Below are 22212 nucleotides of genomic sequence, written 5' to 3'. Positions count from 1 at the left end.
TTGTGGAATTCTGTAATCCTTTCTTTTACAAATCTTTCTGAAGTTGTGAAGCTGAAAATTGGAATTCATTTCGGACACAAACCCTGAAAAAAAGCTTTATTCAGGAAAAGGAATTTAAAAGAAAGCTCTCAAATTCAATGTACCTTCCACTTGAGAGGTACCTTTTTCAAACAAGGAGCTTTTAAGGTACAAATAGAAGAATATTTCATATAATTTATCTTCTTTTTCTAGTAAGGAAAGTATTATTATTATTCATTAAACATAATTAAGTATTTTAAGAATTGTTTCTTTATTTAATCACTTTGTTTTAAGTATACATTTTACAAAAGTTTCAATATATTGATTTAACTACGTTGACCATTTAACTTACTGATCAGATCAGTTGAAGGCAAAAAATTCTTGAGTGAGTTTAGTTTTCATTCTCATTGTTCTTTCATTACAGGTTTTTTTTATTTATCTTAAGTACATAAATATGTAACAAGGTTAAGAGTGTTATTCCTTAAATCTGTTTTTTTTTTTTTTGAGTTTTTCTCTTGTTCTCTTGTTGGAAACTAAGTACAGTAGACAATACAAAAATACACTCAACTATGTAAATTCATATACATATCAAAAAAGGGGAATACATTAATCGATTAAGTAGCGAATGGCTTTCAAAATTTTGCTTAGCCTAATGAACATTCCGTTGGTAGTTACTAATTTCATAATTTAGTTTCTGGTTATTGTTTTTGTTTGTTTCCTTTGTTTTTTAGCTTTTTGTTAAGACCGGAGGTAGGGCATGGCTTAAAGCTTACGTTCAAACATTTAATTTCATACAGCTACATTCCTAGTTTGTTTAAAACGGGACACACACACTTGCATTTGAGTTTCGTAGAGTTTCAGATTGACATTTTGAGGATCTTAAACTAGGTTGGCGTCCTTGGCCATGCTGTAGAAGGCGGACTTCGGGTTGTCCAGCAGCTCTGTCGGCGAAGCGAACTCCGTAATCTGACCCTTGTCCAGCACAATGACCTTGTCAGAGTCCAAAATAGTGTTCAATCGATGGGCAATTGTGAGTACAGTGCACTCCTTGAACTCGGTGCGGATGGTTTTCTGAGGACCAAGAAGTTCAATAAAAATGTTTGAGAGAAAATCTGAAAGTTATTATTTACCTGAATCAAGTCATCTGTTTCCAAATCCACAGCAGCAGTGGCTTCATCCAGAACCAGCACCTTGGTCTTTCGCAGCAGGGCACGAGCCAAGCACACCAACTGCCTCTGGCCCACCGACAGATTCTCACCGCCCTCGGCAATTTCGTGGTTCAGACCAGCGGCCAAGCTCTTCACAAACAACTTCAAGTGGGACAGCTCCAGAGCCTTCCAAATCTCATCGTCGGTGTTAACCTCAAAGGGATCCAAATTCATGCGCAGCGAGCCGGAGAAGAGCACAGGATCCTGTGGAATGATCGTCAGGCGAGAACGGAGCATATGCAGACCCATGGTGGCAATGTCCACTCCATCGATGGCGATGCGTCCGCCGGCAGATTCAATGATTCTGAAAGTTAAAAAAAAAGATTTTAAATAAATTATTCCCTTGTGGAAAGGGGGTTTTCTTACCTGAACAATGCCAGGGTAAGACTTGACTTTCCAGCTCCTGTGCGTCCAACAATGCCGACCTTCTCACCACCCTTGATGTTGAAGCTAACGCCACGGAGCACCAGGTCCAGGCCCTCGCGGTATCGCACCTGGAAGTTCTGGAACTCGACACGTCCTTCTTCCGGCCAGTTCTTGGGCTTGTTCTTATCAGCCTCCAGCTCCCAAGGTGCCTCCTGCTTGGTTTCTCCGTACTCCTTGATACGCTCCACGGACACGATGTTCGTCTCGATGTCGGAGGTCATGCGCACCAGCCAGTTGAGGGTTTGGGTCACCTGCAGGGCGTAGCTCACCGAGAGACCCACCAGGCCAGGATTGGTTTGGCCTCCCAAGACGGCGAACAGTGAAGCGAAGAGGATAATCAAGTTACCCACCATCTCCAGACGGATGGCCAGCCAACGATTGGCGATGACCGAAGGATATTTGCACACTTGGTTCTTGTCCACCTTGGCGTCGGATTCCTCAATGAAACTAAAGATTTGGAGAGTAGAAGATCAGATATCTATAACTACAAACTATATGGGAACTTACCGATCTCCCACATTGTAGGCACGAATTGTAGAAGCTCCAGTGACTGTTTCACCAAAGTGAGAGTAGATTGGGGATCGGGAGACGGATTCCAGACGCATCAGCTGCCGGGAGGTGGCCACATAGAAGCGCTGGGCGAAGTAGTACAGGATGGCGATCGGCACAATCACGGCCAGGAAAATGGGCGTGGACAAGCTAATAACCACAATGGTAGCCAAGACCTAACCAATAACAATCAAATATTAATGACAAGTCCTCGAAAAGAGCATCAGAAATGGTGCCAGGGGTGCGGGGTTAATAGGAAAAGGATGAACTGAAATAGATGAAAGGCCAAGAGCCTTTCCTTCTGGATAAAACGCTTTTACTGATGAGAGGGAAAAAGTTTGGGGAAAGGGGTTATTTAGCGCCGCCAATGATGTGGTTATTGTACATGGAAGATATTATTGGAGTTACTTTTGATCGGTAGGTGGATAAATAGTTTGTAGCAATTTGAAGACAGTAGTGCCGGGTCGGATGATGAAAAAAATTACCTCATACGCACACCAGAGACAATCACTAATAACTTGCGGCATTTTTTGGTCAACCGACTCAACATCTTTCGAGAATCGGGACAAGATTCGACCCACCGGCGTTGTATCGAACATGGTCATGGGCGACTTAAGCACATTATCGAGTAGCATCGAGTGGAGCACATAAGCGGCATGCAAAGTGCCTAGTGCCGGTGCCAGGTCCGAAAAGAATGACGTTAAACCTGCGATTGACCAGTAGGTGTGGTGCATTAGATTTTGGAATAGTTTCGAAATGTTATAGCCACAGTTCGGTCTAAAGATTGGTGCTCGAAAGGAGTTCTTCGAGTAGTGAGTCGAACGAAAGAAGCCCAGCCATAGAGTCCATAATAAACTATCTCATCTGAATTTTCATTTAAAAAAAACTTGATTTAAGTTGATATTTTACTTTAAGAACATAGTTTGTTTAAAGTTTATATTAATAATTTAATAAAAATTCAGTAGATAACTTCATTTGTGGAGTTTCAAGGCCCTGTAGATTCGATCACCTTGGAAAGGACACAACCACAGGAAAATGAATTTGAGAGATTAGAGTTGAACGAGAATACAACATGCGCCCGCCCCGTCATCCAACTATCCATCTATATTTTTACAAGCTATTGTCTAGTGATGAGTAATAAGCCTCAAATTGCTACGAGCTGAATTTTATTTGTACAATGGGTGTCACAACACTAGTTAGTCGGGATTAGTAAGCCTTTTTTGGTTATGGTTAGTGACATGGAACGTACCCGGAACACTTGGGAGTTAAAGACGCGTATTAGTTCGGGCAAAACTAGATCCAATTTATATATATCGTTGGCCAGCCGATCAAGGATTCGTGCACGGGGCTTTATATCGAAAAACGATTGCGGAGCGCGCATGATGCGACTTAAAAGGAAGACAAACATTTTTCTGGCCCCGATCAGAGCTCCCAGGTAAACGATAACCACACTGCCTTTATAGCTGAGGACTGGGAATTTCGAGGGTATATAGATATGTCATATAGTTCTGGACAAGACACTTTATATAATTTAATTATTATTTTTAAATAAATAAAGACAAACAGAACAGGAGGGTTAGGAGTGTTAGTAGAACACATCGTGAGGTGCTGTACAAATTTGTGAAAATAAATAAGATTCGAAACATTCCATATCTAGTAGGGATCTCTATTCTGTTCAAAAAACTAAAAGAAAGAATCTTTCTAACGATCTGAGGATTACCTGAAACGCCGTATTTAGGACCATTCTTATATTAATAGGTAATACCAAGTCCAAACAGTTTATGTCGTTGGAACAGCGATCCAATAACCGGCCTTTGGGCGTGATATCAAAGAACTCGGAGGGACAGTGCAAGATGTTGTTAAAAAGTCGATGGAAGACCCTGGATGAGGCGTGTAGGGTGGCTGTGAAAAGGGTTATGGCGGCGCCGTAATTGCATATAACTACCTCCGTTCAGTGGATTATAGAGAAAGAGAGAGTTTAAATGATAGAAAGATGTAGAGATTTTTTAAAGTGTATATGAATGCAAACTTGGAGAAAACTTTCTTCAACTCAAAAGTCTTTCCCGTACAAACCATAAATTTTTTAAAGCCTACAAATTAAAATTAATCAAAATAATTGAAACAAAATCAATATTGGAATATTTTGAAGTAAATAGTTGCTGAAAATATATATGGGGGAGTTCAAATATGCAAATACCATCCAAATAAAGGTCATAAAGGAGTCCAGGGTGGCGGGCAACTCTTCGTCGATAACGTCCATATCGCCGCTGAAACTGTTCAAGAGTCGCCCGATCGGGGTTACGTCGTAAAATCGGCATACGGAGCCACGGATAATGACTCTGAGGAGATCATTGTGGATGACCTTGGCGGCCCGGAAGCCACCCAGGTAGACGATCACCACCGCGAAGTAGGCGAGCACACCTGGTTTCAAAAACGTGGAAGGGATGAGCCAGGGGCACTCGGTGAATAATTTGAAAGTCACTTTGAATTCGATGGCTGACTGAATGAGGTGATACTGATACCCTACGGAATGGTTTACGCCGCAATCATAATTCAACCGAAGCTTGATGGGTACCGGCCACTTAGAAAGAGATCTTAATAGTAGGGGCTCTGGGACCAGTAGATATCCAGATTGTATTACCACAGCCTCAGATTAATGTGTATTTGAACTCGATTAAAAAAAACAATAATTCGCACACACAACTCGCACATCATGTTCTTAAATGGAAGGCTATTGATGATTCTCTTTCAAGTAAAAGCGTTTTCAATCAAAAAATAAAGGCTCAACTAGTAGTTTAATAGCTTAAGAGGGGTGTTAGTTGGATGAAAATGATGTTCTTGCTTGGGTATTGTGGGAAGGTTGCAAAGGCTTTTGTTATTGAAGGTTTAGGAGTGGTTAGTTGATTTTCAGGTTGAAGAGATCATAAGTTGTGGTTTAAATGTAAAGGCAATTGTTTTTTTTGTTAGTAGAAAAAGTGTAAAGGACTTGAGCATCTTCCATTAGACCGCACGGGGGAGGGCATGGGTTAAGAGGGAATCTTTACCCCGAAACAGGTGTTCAATAGCTGAACAGTTATCAGTGGCAACACGCCATCAACCGTGTCGATATCCTTGGAGTAGCGACTCAGAATCCGACCTATGGGCGTCGTATCGAACAGTTCCATTGGCCACTTGAGGCCCCTGCTCAGCAGCTTGGTGAACACATCCATGGAGCAGTGCAGCCCTCCGATGGCCAACGACAGGCCGGACAAATATTTCGACACCACTGCATATAACGTAAATCGGTTTAGGTTTTTGGCATTACTTCTAGGATTTAAATAATTGTTTTCTAAAACAAACTAAAGATTGCCCAACTGATCATGCTGCTAGTGGTAATTGCCACATTGGATTAGTGCCAGGATTAGTGATAGTTTTTACAAATATTTACACAACAGATAGTTAGTGCCAAATAGACGTTTAAAATGCTAAGGATCACCAACGTGCAGCATAGGAGGGAGTCTACTAAGAAGCTATTACCAATTAGAAATTTTGTGTAAAAAGTGTAGTCGGAAGCAGGAGACTAGAATAGAATGAAATCCCAACAAATTGGGGATTTGCTGGTCATTTACCACAAAGACCTGACTGATGACCACCCGCCACAGCATTGGCAGGACATTGTCAATGCAATCGACGTCCTTGGAGAAGCGGTTAACAATGCGATCTCCATGGGCCAACGGAATACGCTGAAGAGCAGCACCTCCAGCAGCTCCTTGGAGCAGAAAATGCATGCCAGGACCAAGGTGAGGGACAAAATAAATATGAGGTAACTGAAAGAAGATGTACCTTTTTTTGTATTTTGTTCAAGAATCTAACAAGAACATTGAAAAGCAAGGACGAGAAAGGCGGGAGAACTTTGCTAACCTTCAGTGAAAATTTTCTACCCTATTTTCATGACGATGAGCTGATTATATATTACAAAATGGACATTTACCGCAAAGGCCTGACTGATGACCATTCGCCACAGCATTGGCAGGACATTGTCGATGGTGTCGACGTCCTTAGAGAACCGATTGACGATTCGACCAAGGGGCGTTGTGTCAAACATCGCCATGGACCAACGGAAAACATTGTAGAGAAGTGCCTCTTGCAGGGCCTTGGAGCAGTAGATGCATCCCAGGGCCAAGGTTAGTGAGCAAAAGAAATATGAGGAAACTGCAAATCAAAATGTTAGTTAGAAAAGGACCGACCCATTGAGGAGATTCTACTGAGATTACATCACGTATCATAAAAACTAAAATGTGATTACACGAAGCCCTGGCCACCGATGATAAATTTTGTTCCCTGCTCTTATTTTCACAAAAACTTCAATTCTTTAGGAATTAAAATAAAATATTTTTTTTTAAATAAAACCCAAAAACTCGTAGTTGTATACCAAAATAAGAGCACAGTCTATATATAATTAGTTTTGGTTCATGATTAGATGGGTCCATGCCAAGAGGTGCGTTTGTAAAAAGCATATGCATAGGTTCCATTCCCAGATTTGATTTTTAGTGCCGTGCATGGATTAGATTTCTTTATAATGTGACATTAGTTGCCACCTAAGTGGTTCCACTCAATTACCATGAAAGCCTGCATCAAAACGACACGGATGTTGAGTGGCAGGATGATATCAATGGTATCGATATCTTTCGAAAACCGATTGACAACTCGTCCCAGTGGCGTCGTATCGAAGAGCTCCATTGGCCAGCGAAGATTAAAGTGGAGTAGGGTATTGTGCAACACCCGGGAACACTCGAGGCAACCCAATGAAATGGCAAGGGATGAGAAGAAGTTCGTCAAGACTAAAATTTGTGAATTTTGTGTTTCGGATTTAAGTGATTATTGATCGATAACTAAAAAAAGGTTTCTAAGGCATCACATTTACACACACAGACTCACAAAAGGATAATTGTTAGTAAACGGTTAGTCGGACAGGATATTAGAAGGAAGTTTTTTGTTTTAAATAATTATTTTTAAGCAAATAAGCTAGCTGCAATAATACTAGTAGTTTTATCAACAAAGAAGTCTATTTGTGTTTAAGCATTAGTGCCTTGTGTTTTGTTTTCTCTTTTGTGGGTTAAATGCATTGTGTGTTTTGTGGGGTTAAGCTGAGTGCCAATCGATTGAAGAAAGTCTATTCTAAGGCTTTAAAGTTTCAAAATTGCCTACTGGTTAGCTGAGCAGCATGTGTTCTCTGGACCCCAAAGTTAGCAGCAACACAACGACACAAATAAGCAAAAAATGATATTCCCAAAAACAAGAAACATAAATTAAATAAAAGAGATTAAAGTTAAATATTAAAATACGTAACAAAGAAAAGAAGATGAAAGCAATAATTGGATGTCATCATCTTCATAGTCATCTTCCTTAACATTTTTTAAAAAACAGAAACATAGTTACAGATAAATTAATAAAATAAAAGCCTTAACACCCAACACAAAGCATGCAATATTAATTTGGTATAGAACTTAAGCTTAAGGGCAACAAAATGGACAAAACGAACATGAAACAAGGATAATCACTAAAAAATAGCCATCAAATCGAATCACAATGAACTCACCTTGACCAAAACCAAATGCGCCGTAAACACCGAGATACATGTCCCTGAGGCTAGTGTCGTTCTCGACCCTCTGGTCGTTGGCCCACTTGGTGAGCCAGAGATTCGAGCCGATTTGGAATGCTTGGAAAACAAAGTTCAGCACCAGGGTGGCCACCGACAGGAAGATGCCCACGCTCTTGATGTAGTGCTTATAGACGGCGAAGTCGACGCCGCCAGTTTGTGATTTTTCGGTCTCGATCAGCTTGCCCTCGACCTCCTGTTTCTTCTTCAAGGATGCGGCGGAGGCAACGGAGTCGTGGGAGTCCTGGCGCTTGGCACGGCGCCGCAGGCTGTTGCCTCTTCCCATTAAACTATCCGCAGAAGTAACAGAGCTAGGATAGAAGAATATATAATTAGCTTCATAATTTCTTTTAATTTTAATAATTTAATAGTTAATAGTGTCTTATGGTGAAATTACCCTATTAAATGTTCCTCACGATTGCTATAAGTTATATGAGATATATTTAGATTTTTATTTTAATTCTTTATATAATTATTTCATTTGATTTAGAGTATAAATTTTAGACAAAAAAAATATCAAATTATGCAAAAAATATTGTAGAAATATTAAACAAAATTAGGCACAGCTGGAGTACCATATTTAAAGTGAAAAATTATATTTAAGAAACGAATTTCTGTTTAAGAATTTTATAAAAATAAATATAAATAAACAACTATTATTCAAAGCCTAGGGCTTAACTCACATAGAATCCGACAAGCTCTCAGTTCGGGCCAACTTGATGGCCTTCTCGACACTGCCAATCAGCTCAGGGTCATCTGCGGTGCTGGAGATCTGGCGTTTGATCTGGTTGAGCTCCTCCTCCTCCTCGTTGCCATCCTGCAAGTGCTGGATGATGAAGTCGGCGAAGGCGCCCTTGTTCTTCACCAGCTGATCGAAAGTGCCGCTCTCGCTAATCTCACCGGCCTTCATCACATAGATGCTGTCCACCTGGGGCAAGAAGGTGACGCCATGGGTGACAAGGACTCGGGACTTGCGAGCCAGCATGCCCTTGGGTCCGATAACCTCTTCGAAGATGTGCTTGCCCACATGGGCATCGACGGCGCTGAGGGGATCGTCCAGCAGATACAAATCGGCATCGCTGTAGACGGCGCGGGCCAAGGAGATACGCTGCTTCTGGCCACCTGAGAGATTAATACCCTTTTCACCTATTTCCGTTTGATCTCCGGCCGACAGGATGTCGATATCGGCACGCAGGGCACAGGCGTCGATCACTTTGTTGTAGCGCTTCCGATCGTAGGTCTGGCCAAAGAGGATGTTGTCCCTCACAGTAGCATTCTGGATCCACGCTTGCTGGGGCACATAGGCCAGCTTGCCCACCGTGTTGACAACGCCAGCAAGTTTCTCCATTTCGCCGAGGAAGGCCTGCACCACGGACGACTTGCCGGAGCCGACAGTGCCCACCAGAGCCACCAAGCTGCTCTTACGCACCTCGATGTTGATGTTGCGGAGCGTGATCTCGTCGCCCCAGGAGAACTCACCATTTTCGATGCTCATGGGATGGGCTAAAGGAATAATTTATTTGTTAAATTCCCAGCTAAGGGTATGGACTATTTTGAAAACATACGCTTGGAGGGATCATGGAGAACGCTGTTGGGATCCAGTTCCTCGCTGTTCAGGAACTTGTTAATACGGTTTACAGAAACTTGCGTCTATGGTTCGCACATGAAATACGGTGGAATCGGTTAATAAAAATTCGAAATATGTTTTCAAACACAGAATGGGTTAGTAAGAGGAAAAAAGGGTTCAGGAAAAGAGGAGGTATGATAGGGGAGATGGTATGGAATGAAAAGTATCCTCGGAGTCTGCCGAAGTATCTGTATACCTCTGCAGACGACAAGAGCTTTTAAAAGAAAATTAAATAAAATAGATCTTTAAAGTGAAGTATTTAAAATATTATTTAAGAAAACTATTCGGACTAGACTCTTTCAAAAGCAGACAATAAATTATTATTTAATCGCAGAAGGTAAGCACCCTTGAATGCCCTCTGCAACGACATATTTTTTGAAGAAACCCAAACAAGTGGTTGCTATCGCAACTTCCAAAAAAAGGGAATCCCATGACCCGACTAATGACTACTTGGAACTGAATTAATTCGGATAACTTTAAAGCCCAATTGCATGCAATGAATAATTTTGAAATAAATATTAAGTCAAAAAATCAATGAAGAGGAAAGGGGAAACAATGGTTAGATGGTATATATGGGGGATGGTATTGTCTTTTGGCTAAAAAAGAATATAAATTGAGTAAATAAACATAAATCACAATCACAAAACGGCACAAAATCGTCAATGACAGTGTTGCTTGGGAGCTTTGTTTTTAATTTTTTTAATTTGAAGGACCTCCGTAAGTCACACTGTCATTGAACCGAATAGTGGATATTGGTATTGCAATCGAGTATAACTTACTTGCACCAGGTTGGTGATCAGCATGGGCAACATTGTTAACGGAAAACGAAGAATGTTGAATAATGATAATGATACAAAGGTTTTGGTGGCATCAAGCACGTTATTTTCATCGATTAGAACGTAAGTGGCGAATGTGACTAATGATACCTAAAAGATAATACACAATATCGTTTAAAGAATTGCAAAAAAGATGGTTGATTGTTCTCTCGATCCATGTCAATTGCGTTTTTTTTTTTGTGTTGGTAAATGGATGGGTGATGGCAGTGATGCACCATAGCCGAAGAGGTGGAGGATTCCTTCCAAGTCACTGTTTAGACTGTACCTCGGCTATGTCAACACTGAGCATGGGCAAGACGGTCAGCGGGATTTTCATAATGTCGAAGAGGGCGAGTGAGACGAACACCTTCTCGACGCTCAGCTGATTCGCCTCGCTGGTTAGCACGTAAGTCGCGAACGTGACCAAGGAAACCTTTAGATTTGTTCGAACACGAAGCACACAGATTTTCCAAATTAGATCCAAAAAGCTCAATAACGTCGCACGTCCAACACAACTCATGGAGCCTGAAAAGAGATCTCAGAGGACTCGGAGCCCAGCTGGGCTGGCGATTCTTACCAGGAAGGGGGCGCAGGACCACAGGAAGGATGTACTGGCGTTCAGGTAGGCGGTGGATCGCAGGGTGGCGATTTCCTTGTCACGGATGTCCAGAACTTGCTTCTCGAAGCTTGGCTCCCAAGCATACAGTTTCAGGACCTGTATAGCATACATATATTTACTTAATTTTATAAAAATTTAAAAAATAAACAAACTTACCTTAATACCACTCAGCACTTCGTTCATCAGCTTGACGCGCTCGTCCTTGTACTTCATCTGACGGATCTGGTAGGTTTTGATGCGGCTGGCAATCACTCCGTTCACGGGGATCAGGATAATCATCACGGCCAGACCGGCCAGCACGGACGGTCCCAGCTGCTGCCAGAGGAAGAACAGGGCCAGACCGATCTGCAGGGGCGCCGACCAGATCATGTTTAAGTATGTGGTCAGCTCCATGAAGCGCTGCGCGTCCACGGCCATTAGATTGACAATTTCTCCCACGGTGGACTCCTTCTTGGTCGAGTTGGAGATGCGCAGGGCCTTGCGGTAGATGGCATTAATGAGAGCCGTCCTAATTCTCAGTCCGACGATGAACATCCGGTGGAAATACTGGCCCAGAATGAAGGTCTGAGCAGCAGCCAAGACGAAGAGCAGAACAGAGTACAAAATGCCCTTCCATTCCGGTTGTTTCTCCTTATCCTGATCTTCCACAAAGCTAATGATGAGACTCAGGACCTGGGGCTGGGCGAAAGTCAGACAATCCGTGAACAACTTCATCAAAGCACCAAACATGAAGACGCCTCCGAAGGACTTGTAGATGGGCGGCATGATACTGGCCACGCCCTTCTTGCGACCATTCTTTTCGCCGTGGGGGTTCTCAAAGGTGACATTGCCATTGCTGAACTGAGCCTTCGGCTCCACACGAGCTCTGCCCTTGTAATTCTTGCGCACGTTCTGATTCCAGTGGTAGGCGAAGGTAGGCATAACTTCGGAGCAGCTGTCCTGCGGACGCAGATCCCACAGATCCTTCTCCTCGAGTGGGTTACGGTATCCCTTGAGGGCCATTTTGTCGAACCATTGGTAGGTGATCCTAGAAAGGAAGCTGGCCGACAGCTCGGGAATCTCATTCTCGCCTCGCTGGTACTTGGTCTGCCTGGGCATTCCGTCCGCAAAGCAGTTAAGGATCAGCATTATGGAGGTGAAGGTGAAGAAGACGAAGAAGCTGGTGTACTGGTACTCCTCCCAGGCGTACTCCAAATCCTCCTGCTGCGATTCCAGGAGCTGTTGACGCAATCTATCCGCTCGAACCTCGGTTCTACAGCGCGGTATCGAAAAAATAGTGAGCAGAAACCAGAAAAGAAACTGGCAGCCGGTTGTCTGCACGCCATACTTTCGATTCAGGGGGATGAATAGAAAGATAAGGAGGAAGGTGGCGAACTTGATGATGGGTCCCCACACGTCTAGCTTGTACAGTGGCGGCTGGTCGTCCCCGCCCTTCTTGATGAGGGCCATAATTAAGTCCAGGGCAGTGAGGACTAGAAGACCAACATTCACCAGCGCCTTGCTCACGTTCAACTTATTCCAGGGTATGTTCCGGTCCAAGCTGGCCTTCAGGTAGTAGAAGTCGAAGACGACGAAGAGCCAGTAGAAGGCGCAGGGCGTCCATACCAGCACCGTTTGCTCAAAGCATGGCGTAAAGTCTGGGTCGGTGGTCCACCATGTCTCCGTTGAGTTCTGTTTCGGGGTTTTTAAAGAAATTAGGGGTTATTAAAGGTATTCCGAAGCCAAGAGCCCAAGGCTCCATACTCACCCAGAATGTGGAACCGCAGAACTCGTCCATCGGCGAACTTGTGTTCACCTCCATGGTCGTCCGTCTTCTGTGGAGCCTTCTCCGTCACGTGCACTCCCTTTTTGGGTTATATCCTATGGTGTAACTGTAAAAGTAGAACCAATGGATCTATATTTTTTCTGCCCAACAGCTGTTCCTTCCCAAGCGGCAACAATAATAACAATAATAGCCTCTAATGTAATAACGGCTTTCGTAGTGGTATTTTTATAGCTTACGTTAAACGTAGAGTACAATGGGCTGCATCTGCGTAACGTGAGCAATTTTGGTAAAAAATGTTAAACTTTAATGTGGAAAAGAATTCCTTTCATTTAATAGTCCTGTCTTTATTGTATTATTTTAGAACGTATTTAATTTGAAGCTTTAATGTAAGGCACTAAAGTTAATCATGCTACTAAAGAAGTATCTGTATAGATTATATCTATAGATTTGATCCTCTTGTAACTAAAGTCTAGTGCTTAATTTTTTTTCATGAAGTTTAGAGAGTTTAGAAGTTAATTAATTTAAAGATCAATTTATTTATAAAGATTAATTTATTTCATAATTATATGTAAAAATTGGCCAAGTTACTGTAAAGTACAGTATTTTCAGTATTTAAATGTTATTTTCGGTATATTGATAATTTCAGCGAAGGGTCACACTATTAATGATTTTCCTGAAACGAGTTGACAGTTCAGTCTCCTGGTCTCTCAATAAAATCTATTTTAATGAAACTTGCGGCGTAAAAAGCAATTGAAATTGTTAGCTTTTCTTTTTATTCTGTTCAAGCTTTAACTAAAAGTTCGACAAGATGGCACGCCGCTCGAACTTTATAGAGAGCAACGACAACTTTCGTGAGCAGAATCTGCGATTTGTGAGGGTAAGTAGCGTCGCAAAGAAGAAGAATGCCAATGGAAATGGAAAAATAATATTAATTTCCTTAAACGCAGAACGAGTTTGAGGACAACATCAACCAGTTCTTCGAAGGGGCCAATCCGAGCGGTGGCAACCAGCAGGCTCCTCCTCGCCGGGACTCGCTAATTGTGCAGCCAACACCGGGTGAGTGTCGAGTCTGACGATAATTTCGTGTTTTTTTTTTTAGCATGACTACGAAAGTTAAGAACTTATGCGGGTTAGGCGAAGAGAAGAATTTCGACAATTCTTGCCGGCACCGCATGACACTAGCTTTTAAATATCAATAGCCAGCCACTCGTTCGCCCGGCTGCAGCTGTTCACCGATAATCTGTACGAGTGCACAACCACCAACCATGTCTCTCAGATATACCCTGATTGCGTGGTCGGTCGGTACAGGGACACCGCGATAAGACGCACTGAAACGTAACAATGATAACTACCGCTTGCTGTCATGGGAGACTGTTTGGAAAACTAAGCATTTGTTGCCAATTACTATCTAATGAATGCTACAAGAATGGAACGATTTGATTAAAAACCTTTCGCCGAAGCACTGTTGGACTTCTGACTTTATAAGGAAATAATGAAATCCCCTCTTCAGACTGGGAATACCAACTTTTGTGACACATACAGTTCTTAAACTCGAAGGGCAGCTCGCCAAACTCTTAACGTACTATCACCACACTAGATTAGTAACGAAGATAAGTGTTTGTGTGCCGGGGGCCACGTCTAAGAATGAAGGAAGGTCTGCTCGCACCCACTTCAAACAATACAACAATATATTAGCTATTAACAATTCACTGTCAATGACAAATATGCAACGAAAACTAGTTTTTCGACTCTGAGGAAGAACACGAGGGCGCTCGAAACCATAAACTTGACGTTAGTCTTGACCGGAGAAGCAAAAATTTCGTTAAAGGCGTTGGGCTAGTCACATTTTATGGGCGCTGGAAACTTGTTTGATCATTTACGCGTGTTTTAAGCAGCCAGCCAGCGGCTTTAGATAAAATTCTAGTACAGCAGAAACGGGTATTTGATTTAAGATATAATTGACGGCGAAACCTGTTTCCACGCTAATATTATATAAGCACAACAATCGAAAAAAGGAATCCCACGCGGGAAATTAAACACTAAACTCTCAATTGAAGACAAAAATTCAAAACATCGCCAGAGAAATTTCTCTTTTCTTAACAAAATATGCACCGTCACGATGAGATGCTATCCAAAAAAGATGAAAAATAAAAAAAGCTCTGAGAGGAGGAAAAAAAAACGTGGCTCCTCCATGTAACATGTATAATTTTTCTCTTAAATGACTCATATATGTTTAGTATATAAGCGCTGAACTGGAGGAGCCGGCATCAATTGTTTACACTTCATTGCAGAGACAAACAAACAAGAGTGATTTATTTTGAGGGTATACTACCTTAACGACACTTGACAGGTGCTGACTTTATTAAAAATGCCCGATATGGAGAGAGAGTCGAAAAGGCTCTTCCTTCTGGCCACAAGCAGTTCCTTATCGGCACTCGGCACACTCGTTTAACCTTATCGGCACTACCAAAATACTAGATGCTTCTATAATATAGTTGTGTTTGTTATTACTCTAGTTCTGAATTGCATTTTATAATCCTTTATTGTTGCTTATCGCTCTGTTTGCTCTAGTTGTTGCTCCATGAAGGCTTCGAGCTAATTATCATAGCCAGTGGTTAGTGGTTAGCAGCAGAAGCTGTCGAAGCTATAGATACGGTCTTCCAAGGCCCCCTGACATGACGTCATGTCGCTTTACAGAAGAGCAACACGAAGCGAGTTCGTCAAACAATTAGTGGCTCAGTGGCTGGTAGCCATGTAATTTTCATTTGAATCGTGCATACTATATAAGTGTGCTTGCCGGGGGAGACCTTGCGCACTCAAATTACTTTTTTTTATCAATTAAATAATCGCGCTACAAGCATGACAAAACACTAATTGTCATTATCACAGAATACAGATAATGATTCATGCGAAATGTAAAGTTTTTCGAAGAATGTTTGCGCGCAATTCTCCATTTTTCCATCGATGCGTGGAGCATTTGATTTGGAAATTTCACAATTTCAGCTAATAGTAACAATACATGTTCAGATAGATAGGCTCTCACATAGATACACACACACACACACTCGCACACTACTGACTACTGGCACGTTGGGGTTACGCTTTGGCGGACAACAATAACGATTGGTGTCTCGATGCGACTGAAATGTCACTTATAATTACCTCGACGTAGGACAACAAAAAAATCTCTGCGATTCGAACAGATCCGAGTGAATAGAAGAATTGTTGAATCGAATCGGAATCGGAATCGGAATCGGGGTCGGATCGGCAGCTGGGAAACTGAAATGAACGGACAACCGGCTCGTTGCGAGCTAAAAAGGCAACTGAACACGAGCGCGGCGGCGAACAGACTTATTTGTTTTGACTTTCAATCAAGATACACATAGCTGCTCGCAAAACAACGCTCTAAACAAAAGCGAGATAATGGCCCGAGAGACTGAGAAACAATGGAAGAGAACCGAACCACCTACCCATTGAATATTATAACATTGCTGAAAGTATCTAGATACCGGCCGACTGACTCTCTGGAATGGATTCGATCTTTTTTAATTGACCAAAAAAAAAAGATACAAGCTCTCTCTTTCGGCAGAACTTTCTGGCTCTGATGAAATTCGGCAAAAACCCTTGGAAAGAGCACCAGTTCTCTTAGACGTTTGTTTATATAAGAGCACCCCCAATCGCTACTGATAGCGATATGGAAAATAATAACTCTTCGAAGCAGTCGAAGGCTCCCCACAAACGGAGAACTTTATTGGTTTTCGGTGGGGTATCTACTGTTTACTGTCGTACGCGTGGCCATTATACGAATAGCTATCTGTAGCTATCACATACACATGTTTTTTGTTAAATTTTTTGCATTAATTGGTCGCTTGGAAATGATTATTTCAAAAATATATGCAACTGAAACTATCTTACTGTCATGGTTCTTAGTAGCTCATTGTATCCAAGCGGTCAACAATTATGTATCTATTCTTAAGTAGAAAAGTAATCGTCGAAAGGATGTGTTTAGATACATCGTTACTTAGCTCTAATCCATCTATGTATGTCTGCATTTCTCTTCCATTTATAATATTATGTGATTCCATGAAATTTGACGGAGATCAGATGGTCAAATGGAGGGTTTTCGGAGCACTAACCTGGACGCACGGAGAAAATTTCTCCTCGAGCTGGGCGCCAATCGAATGGTGGCCCATGGCCTGGCAGTCCGCTCCCTCAAAGTCCCGGAGTTCAATTTGCGCGACTTCCAGCGCCAGAGATTTCGGCTCAGTGTCGAGCTGGGCGACAGCCAGCAGGGCGTGGTGGACTCGCAAGTGCTGCGCTCCATTGGCGACTACGTGCAGGACTATGAGCAGGATCTCGTCAGACCACGCACTCCTCCGCCGCCGAGGAACATAGATTGGCACCAGCACACCCGCGAAGAATCGCCGGAAATGAGCCAGCGATCTCGTCCGAGGGAGCGCCGAGAAGAGGGAAACTCTCATGGAGGGCCGAGAGGATTGATGGAACAAAGTGGACAGGATAGGGAACCATTCCCCCGTAACCAGGGAGCCATAAATGGTTCGTTGGGCAATCAGAACAATCGCAGAAACGCCAACCAGACACCAGGAGGGGAGCCAAATCGTAGAAATCAAAATACGAGAAACAATTCCAACTCCCGGCAACAAAATCTTCAGGGCAGGAACTCGAACCCGATCGGTCAGCGGTTTGTTCACAATTCGAACCAACCCGACTTCGAGCAAGACACTCGAAACCCAAACAATCGCAACGCCAATCAACCGGGGAATGTCAATCGAAACCCTCCCAATGAGTCGATTAATGGTCGAGGCGTTAATCAGGTGGAATTTAACCGAAATAACGTCAATAATGGGCCAAGTGGGCCGAACAATCGCAATCCGAACAAACCGATGCAGAATCGGAATCCAAATAACTATCCATTGAACCGCAATGCTCGTAACTTGGATCCACAAGAGATGAATCGTAATAGTGGACCTCCAAGCCGCAACTTCCCAGAGAACTTTGGTTCCAGTCCCCAAAATGTGGCCATCCCCTTACCGATTAATCGAAATGAGAATCGCAATCGAAACAATCGAAATATGAACATGAATGATATGAGATTGAAGCAGAGAAGTTTTGGAAACCCTGAGGAGTTCAATCATAATAATCCAAGAGCCCAAGACGAAGACTTCCATCCAAACCAGCAGCAGCAAGGTCAAAACCGTCAGGGACCAAACCGCAACAATCGAAACCAACATATCGATTTTCGTGTCCAGCAATCGAACTTCACAGACGATAACTTCGGGACTGATCAGAATGATTTTCAAGAAAGAGTGGACTGGGATCCTGTGATGGAGGAACAAGGCGACATGGGTGTGGGCCACAACCCACAGAACCAACATTTTCGTTCGATGGGCCACGATCCAATTCGGCCCCCAATCGGACGCCCCAACTATCAGCGCATTGTTCATGACAACCAAATCACCATCTGTCGCACCGACTTGATGGATGCTCATGAACGAGGCTATGAGGAAGAGGATCCAAGAATTCCCTATGGAAGAAATGTTCATCAGATGGACAATGAGCGTTTCCGCGGACCCCAGCGGTCTGGGAACTTTGAGAGACCCGGTTTCCGCGGCCCGGATGAACCAAATGAGCGTTTCTTTAATCCCAATCAGAGCTTCGAGGACCATCCAATGGAAGAATCCTTCGATGATAACACTTTTGGACGCAATGATCGCTACTTGGATGAGAATCATCGCCACTTTAATAACGAGGAGGAGAGGGAACGGCGCGACTTCGCCGACCACTTCGATCAGTCGGATAGTGTGCGTGGTGGCGACAACCATCGCCTTTCTCCACGAAAACATGGTGCCGTCCGTGGCTCAAATAACCCCAACATTCCACGGAATCAGTATCAGGGAGAGCGCGGATCGGGTTCGGTTTCCGGGCCGCCCAATCGCCACCGCAACGACAACATGGACGGGCCAAATAAACCCAGGAATGGACCAGCACGTCGACCCAGCCCAGGCCGGAATACCAACCCGGGTGGACCAAAATCCAATGATGGTCACAACAAGAAGACAGCACGAGACTATTCACAAGCAAGTCAAGATGGAAATCCACCTGGTCGTGGTCCAAAAGCGAAACAACGTCAGGGTCCGAACCGAAACCCAATATCTGATTCGTCGACAAGTCATGGCCGAAACTCCAATTCTGGCGCTCAGCAGCCAGCGGCCAAAAGAAACGCGAATCCAAGAGTTGGTAAGGAAATAAGCTCTTTAAAAAAAACCTCAAATTATAAAAAATTGGAACCATAATTAGTACGAAAAGTTAGAATAGCTTCTTAAAACATATATTTTTTTTGAATAGATTTTAATTTTGTAGAAATGGTTCCTAATTTTTTGCTTGGATCCGATTGAAGACGTTGGGTTGGAAATGCAAACAGATTGTGGCTCAGAATGTGGGCTCAGAATGGTTTGCCTTCCACCGTCGTCGCCAGCCAGTTCCCATTTAAGTAACTAAAGCCCTATATCCCATTTTGCAGGCCAAAAGAGGGCTGCCGCGGGCTCTGGTCTAGAGGGCCAAAAGCGGCGAAGAGTGTCTACTAGTCGAAAGTTCATTATCGGCGGCTACAGCCTGCCGTACATCGAATCCAATCGCCAGCCACTGCCTCAGCCCGAGGGCGAGTCCTACGCTGTGACTTTCTTCGAACAGCAACCGAACTACAACACCCATCCGTACGCCAACGAGGACGGTACTGTTGACAATCATGAGGAGTCGGAATCAGACTCGGAATCAATTGACTCGCACCGATCGGACAATAGGGGCGGCAATAATGGTGGACGGGCCTCGAAAAAGATACGCACGCGTTTGCGCAAAATGTGGACGAAGATGTACAGGGAGAAGAATTACAAGGACTGGAAGAACTGGTGGAAGGATTTCAAGTGGTGCGGCGCCGAAATCAACAAGAAACTTGAAAAGTTCGGAAACATTAACATCCAGCATCGATTTATTCCAAAGTATGGAAAGGCATCGACGGAGCAAGTCGTCAAGAAGGTGATAACGGCTGCCCACATGGGCCTGGAGAAGAACACCAATAAGGTGTACCGCAACATGCGTTCTATATTTCTGCTCATGAACGAGACTGTCCTGGACAATCTGTCCGAGGAGCAGATGCTGCAGGTGCAGGACCTCATCCGCAGTATTCCAAACCACTTGTGGTTGTACAAAATCCGGAGCATGGTCTTCCTCTGGAAGATGTTCCATGACAGTCTCAAGACACGCACCTCAACATTCGTTCAGGCGGCTAGCGAACTGAAGGCTGTTTCTCGGAGCTGGGAGAATCCGCTCTTTCATTGGCTGGCCAAGCAGGCATTTGATGAGCTCAAGGTAGGATCACAACTTACAGATATCTTCCTGTTAGATTCGATTTTTAGACCAATCTATAAGGATCAAATACTTAAGAAGCATGATTTTCCTTTGCAGGCGGTGAGCGAGATTGCCTGGCCGGACCACAACAAAGTCTATCCCCAACTGGATGGATAAGCACCGATTTTTAATTCTAGTATTAGTTTTCTAGAAACGCATTTCAAAAAAACATGCGATTGATTTGTAAACGGAATAATGAAACAGCAACAATAAAGAAACAGTTCAGATACGATCGCGTGATATACTTACGAATTAGTGTTAAAAAATAACTAAATACCGAATATATGTTTTTAATTCTCCAATTTAATCCCATTTCCCCGTCTCCCATTTTCCATTCCCCGCAGGTATCTGTGTGAAGAGCTTTAAGGTGAACAGTAATGAGAAATTCTTCATTAATGTGTGCCAGGCTCGGGAGGTTCCCCCACCAGAAGATGTCACCGAGGAGGAGCTGATCGCCATCCTGGAGTCCACCACGCCCGGTTCGTTTCGGGTGCCAATGAGCATATCGGAGCCCAGACTCACCAAGGATCGGTCCGACAAAACTGTGGACGTCTGCGACATCGCCATCCATCCTGAGTTCCTGGTCAAGATTCTGAAATCGCAACTTTTCAAAAACTTCTTTTTGCAAATAGTTGCCGAGGCCATGAGCGAGAAGTTCAATATTCAAATATCCACGGAGAAGACTATCATTCTGAATAATCGAAAGTTCATTGGCACCTTGGTGTCCCATCGGGTACGCAACGATGATGTTAAGAAAGCTCAGCCGGGTGCTCAGGCAGCCCCCAGTCCTGCATCTGCCCCGGAGAACCATGGTAAACTTGTCCAAGAGATCAACGAAAAGGATGCAGCAGTCATTAGAAACAGCCGCGGATTGTTTGGCGTCGCACAGGACTTGCAGTACAAAATTCGTGCCCGAATCCGTGATGAGTCAGTTGACGAAATTCACGCCGAGATTTACCTTCCCAACTGCGTATGTTATAAGGTTTTTTATATATTAAGTAAATCATTAAACATGTTTATTATTTACATAGGTATCCTCACAGGAGGTTAGCTTGGACATTGGAGAAGATCGCATCCTAGTGGAGTCCCTGAGACACGGCTATGTTTTCGATAAATTCGTTAACTATCGCCTGCAGCAGGATCGCGCTCAGGCTCTTTTTGATAAAACCAGCAAGGTATTTATATCTGTAGAGAAGGATCTGATAGTTTTTAATATCTTTCTTTATTTTTTTCAGATGCTGCAGATTCGCATTCCTGTTTTTAGTCATTAATTATCGCCTTATGTAAAGAATATTAAAAATAAATGCAAAATTAAAGCGTTATTCTTGTGTCATTGTTTCATTAATAGAACATTCGTGTTTTTGTACTCTGAAAGCCTGGGACTTCAATCCGAATGGAAAATTCATCTCAATCTCAAACATCGTCGTCAGTTTTTTAAGCAGATTGGTGAAGAATCGATACACCAATTGTGTGCGGTATTCTGTTTCTAGAACAGATAAATATTGGTAGAGATATAGTTTTTAGCCACATATAGAAACAAAGGGTTTTACAGAGGATCCCATCATAAATAAAAAAGTAATAAATTTATGCGAAGTTTCTTGGTGATATTTTTCGATGCAGGAAGATGGAGAAAAAATATAAAAGTCTTTTAGGGGTATTTCGTATGGAAATTGGTCGATATATAGCCATCGCTGTAGGCCATATGTGGTCCTTCCATGAATTTTGAATGGGATCCCCCAGAAAACTTAAAAAAAAATCTCGAAAATATATTGTTCTTGGATTTCGATGCAGAATCATGAAGAATGCATCTACAAATCGATTTAGGTATTCCGCTCAAGGATCGGATGGAAATTGGCCAAGATATAGCCATCGCTGGGGGCTATATTGTCCTTCCATGTATTTTGAAGGGGACACCCCAGAAAATTTCAAAAAAAATCTCAAAAATATTTTGTTCTTGGATTTTGATGTAGAATCATGAAGAATCCATCTACGAATCGTTTAAGGCATTCGGCTCAAAGATCGAATGGAAATTGGCCAAGATATAGTCTTCGATGGGAGGGCAAATTGTCCATCCATGTATTTTGAAGGGGACCCCCAGAAAATTTCAAAAAAAATCTCAAAA

The 22212-nt window shown here is 43.0% G+C and overlaps 2 protein-coding genes across 30 annotated transcripts; one reads left to right on the top strand and one right to left on the bottom strand.

Moving 5' to 3' along the window:
- Positions 1-270: 270 nt before the first annotated feature.
- LOC6497037 (multidrug resistance-associated protein 1) lies at positions 271-16048 on the bottom strand. 27 transcript variants are annotated; one of them, XM_044716503.1, is made up of 14 exons: positions 15828-16028; positions 12648-12771; positions 11057-12571; positions 10859-10996; positions 10568-10714; positions 9405-9489; positions 8523-9342; positions 8237-8260; positions 7780-8150; positions 4399-4622; positions 2160-2377; positions 1593-2099; positions 1149-1530; positions 271-1089 (listed from the first exon to the last, which is right to left on the bottom strand). In XM_044716503.1, exons 2-14 carry the CDS (start codon positions 12699-12701, stop codon positions 898-900), a joined length of 4677 nt encoding a protein of 1558 aa, XP_044572438.1. In that variant the 5' UTR covers positions 12702-12771; positions 15828-16028; the 3' UTR covers positions 271-897. The 27 variants fall into 27 exon arrangements, with proteins under 27 accessions (XP_044572438.1, XP_032311194.1, XP_032311192.1 ...); XM_032455303.1 differs by lacking the exons at positions 4399-4622; positions 10568-10714 and adding exons at positions 6801-7021; positions 10246-10392 and having other exon boundaries at positions 15828-16026; XM_032455301.2 differs by lacking the exons at positions 4399-4622; positions 10568-10714 and adding exons at positions 6172-6392; positions 10246-10392 and having other exon boundaries at positions 15828-16026.
- Positions 13297-21412, top strand: LOC6498461 (PIH1 domain-containing protein 1). 3 transcript variants are annotated; one of them, XM_001962837.4, is made up of 5 exons: positions 13297-13542; positions 13613-13721; positions 16770-18923; positions 19207-20051; positions 20148-20320. In XM_001962837.4, exons 1-5 carry the CDS (start codon positions 13474-13476, stop codon positions 20205-20207), a joined length of 3237 nt encoding a protein of 1078 aa, XP_001962873.2. In that variant the 5' UTR covers positions 13297-13473; the 3' UTR covers positions 20208-20320. The 3 variants fall into 3 exon arrangements, with proteins under 3 accessions (XP_001962873.2, XP_014762138.1, XP_014762137.1); XM_014906651.3 differs by lacking the exons at positions 16770-18923; positions 19207-20051; positions 20148-20320 and adding exons at positions 20435-21060; positions 21122-21265; positions 21326-21412 and having other exon boundaries at positions 13313-13542; XM_014906652.3 differs by lacking the exon at positions 16770-18923 and having other exon boundaries at positions 13302-13542.
- The last annotated feature ends 800 nt before the right edge of the window (positions 21413-22212 follow it).

Source organism: Drosophila ananassae, chromosome 3R (genome assembly GCF_017639315.1).
Source record: "Drosophila ananassae strain 14024-0371.13 chromosome 3R, ASM1763931v2, whole genome shotgun sequence".
Classification (NCBI taxonomy): domain Eukaryota; kingdom Metazoa; phylum Arthropoda; class Insecta; order Diptera; family Drosophilidae; genus Drosophila; species Drosophila ananassae.
This window is presented reverse-complemented; position numbering and strand designations above follow the sequence as displayed.

What these genes read in the sequence shown, in the direction of transcription:
- LOC6498461 (XM_001962837.4), top strand. Translation starts at nt 13,474, where the DNA reads ATGGCACGCCGCTCGAACTTTATAGAGAGCAACGACAACTTTCGTGAG. An exon ending in AATTGTGCAGCCAACACCGG is followed by an intron (nt 13,722 to 16,769) that starts GTGAGTGTCGAG and finishes GACGGAGATCAG; the next exon opens with ATGGTCAAATGGAGGGTTTT. An exon ending in AAACGCGAATCCAAGAGTTG is followed by an intron (nt 18,924 to 19,206) that starts GTAAGGAAATAA and finishes CCCATTTTGCAG; the next exon opens with GCCAAAAGAGGGCTGCCGCG.
- LOC6497037 (XM_044716503.1), bottom strand. Translation starts at nt 12,701, where the DNA reads ATGGAGGTGAACACAAGTTCGCCGATGGACGAGTTCTGCGGTTCCACA. An exon ending in TCTGCGGTTCCACATTCTGG is followed by an intron (nt 12,572 to 12,647) that starts GTGAGTATGGAG and finishes ACCCCGAAACAG; the next exon opens with AACTCAACGGAGACATGGTG. An exon ending in TTATGACCTTTATTTGGATG is followed by an intron (nt 2,378 to 4,398) that starts GTATTTGCATAT and finishes GTTATTGGTTAG; the next exon opens with GTCTTGGCTACCATTGTGGT.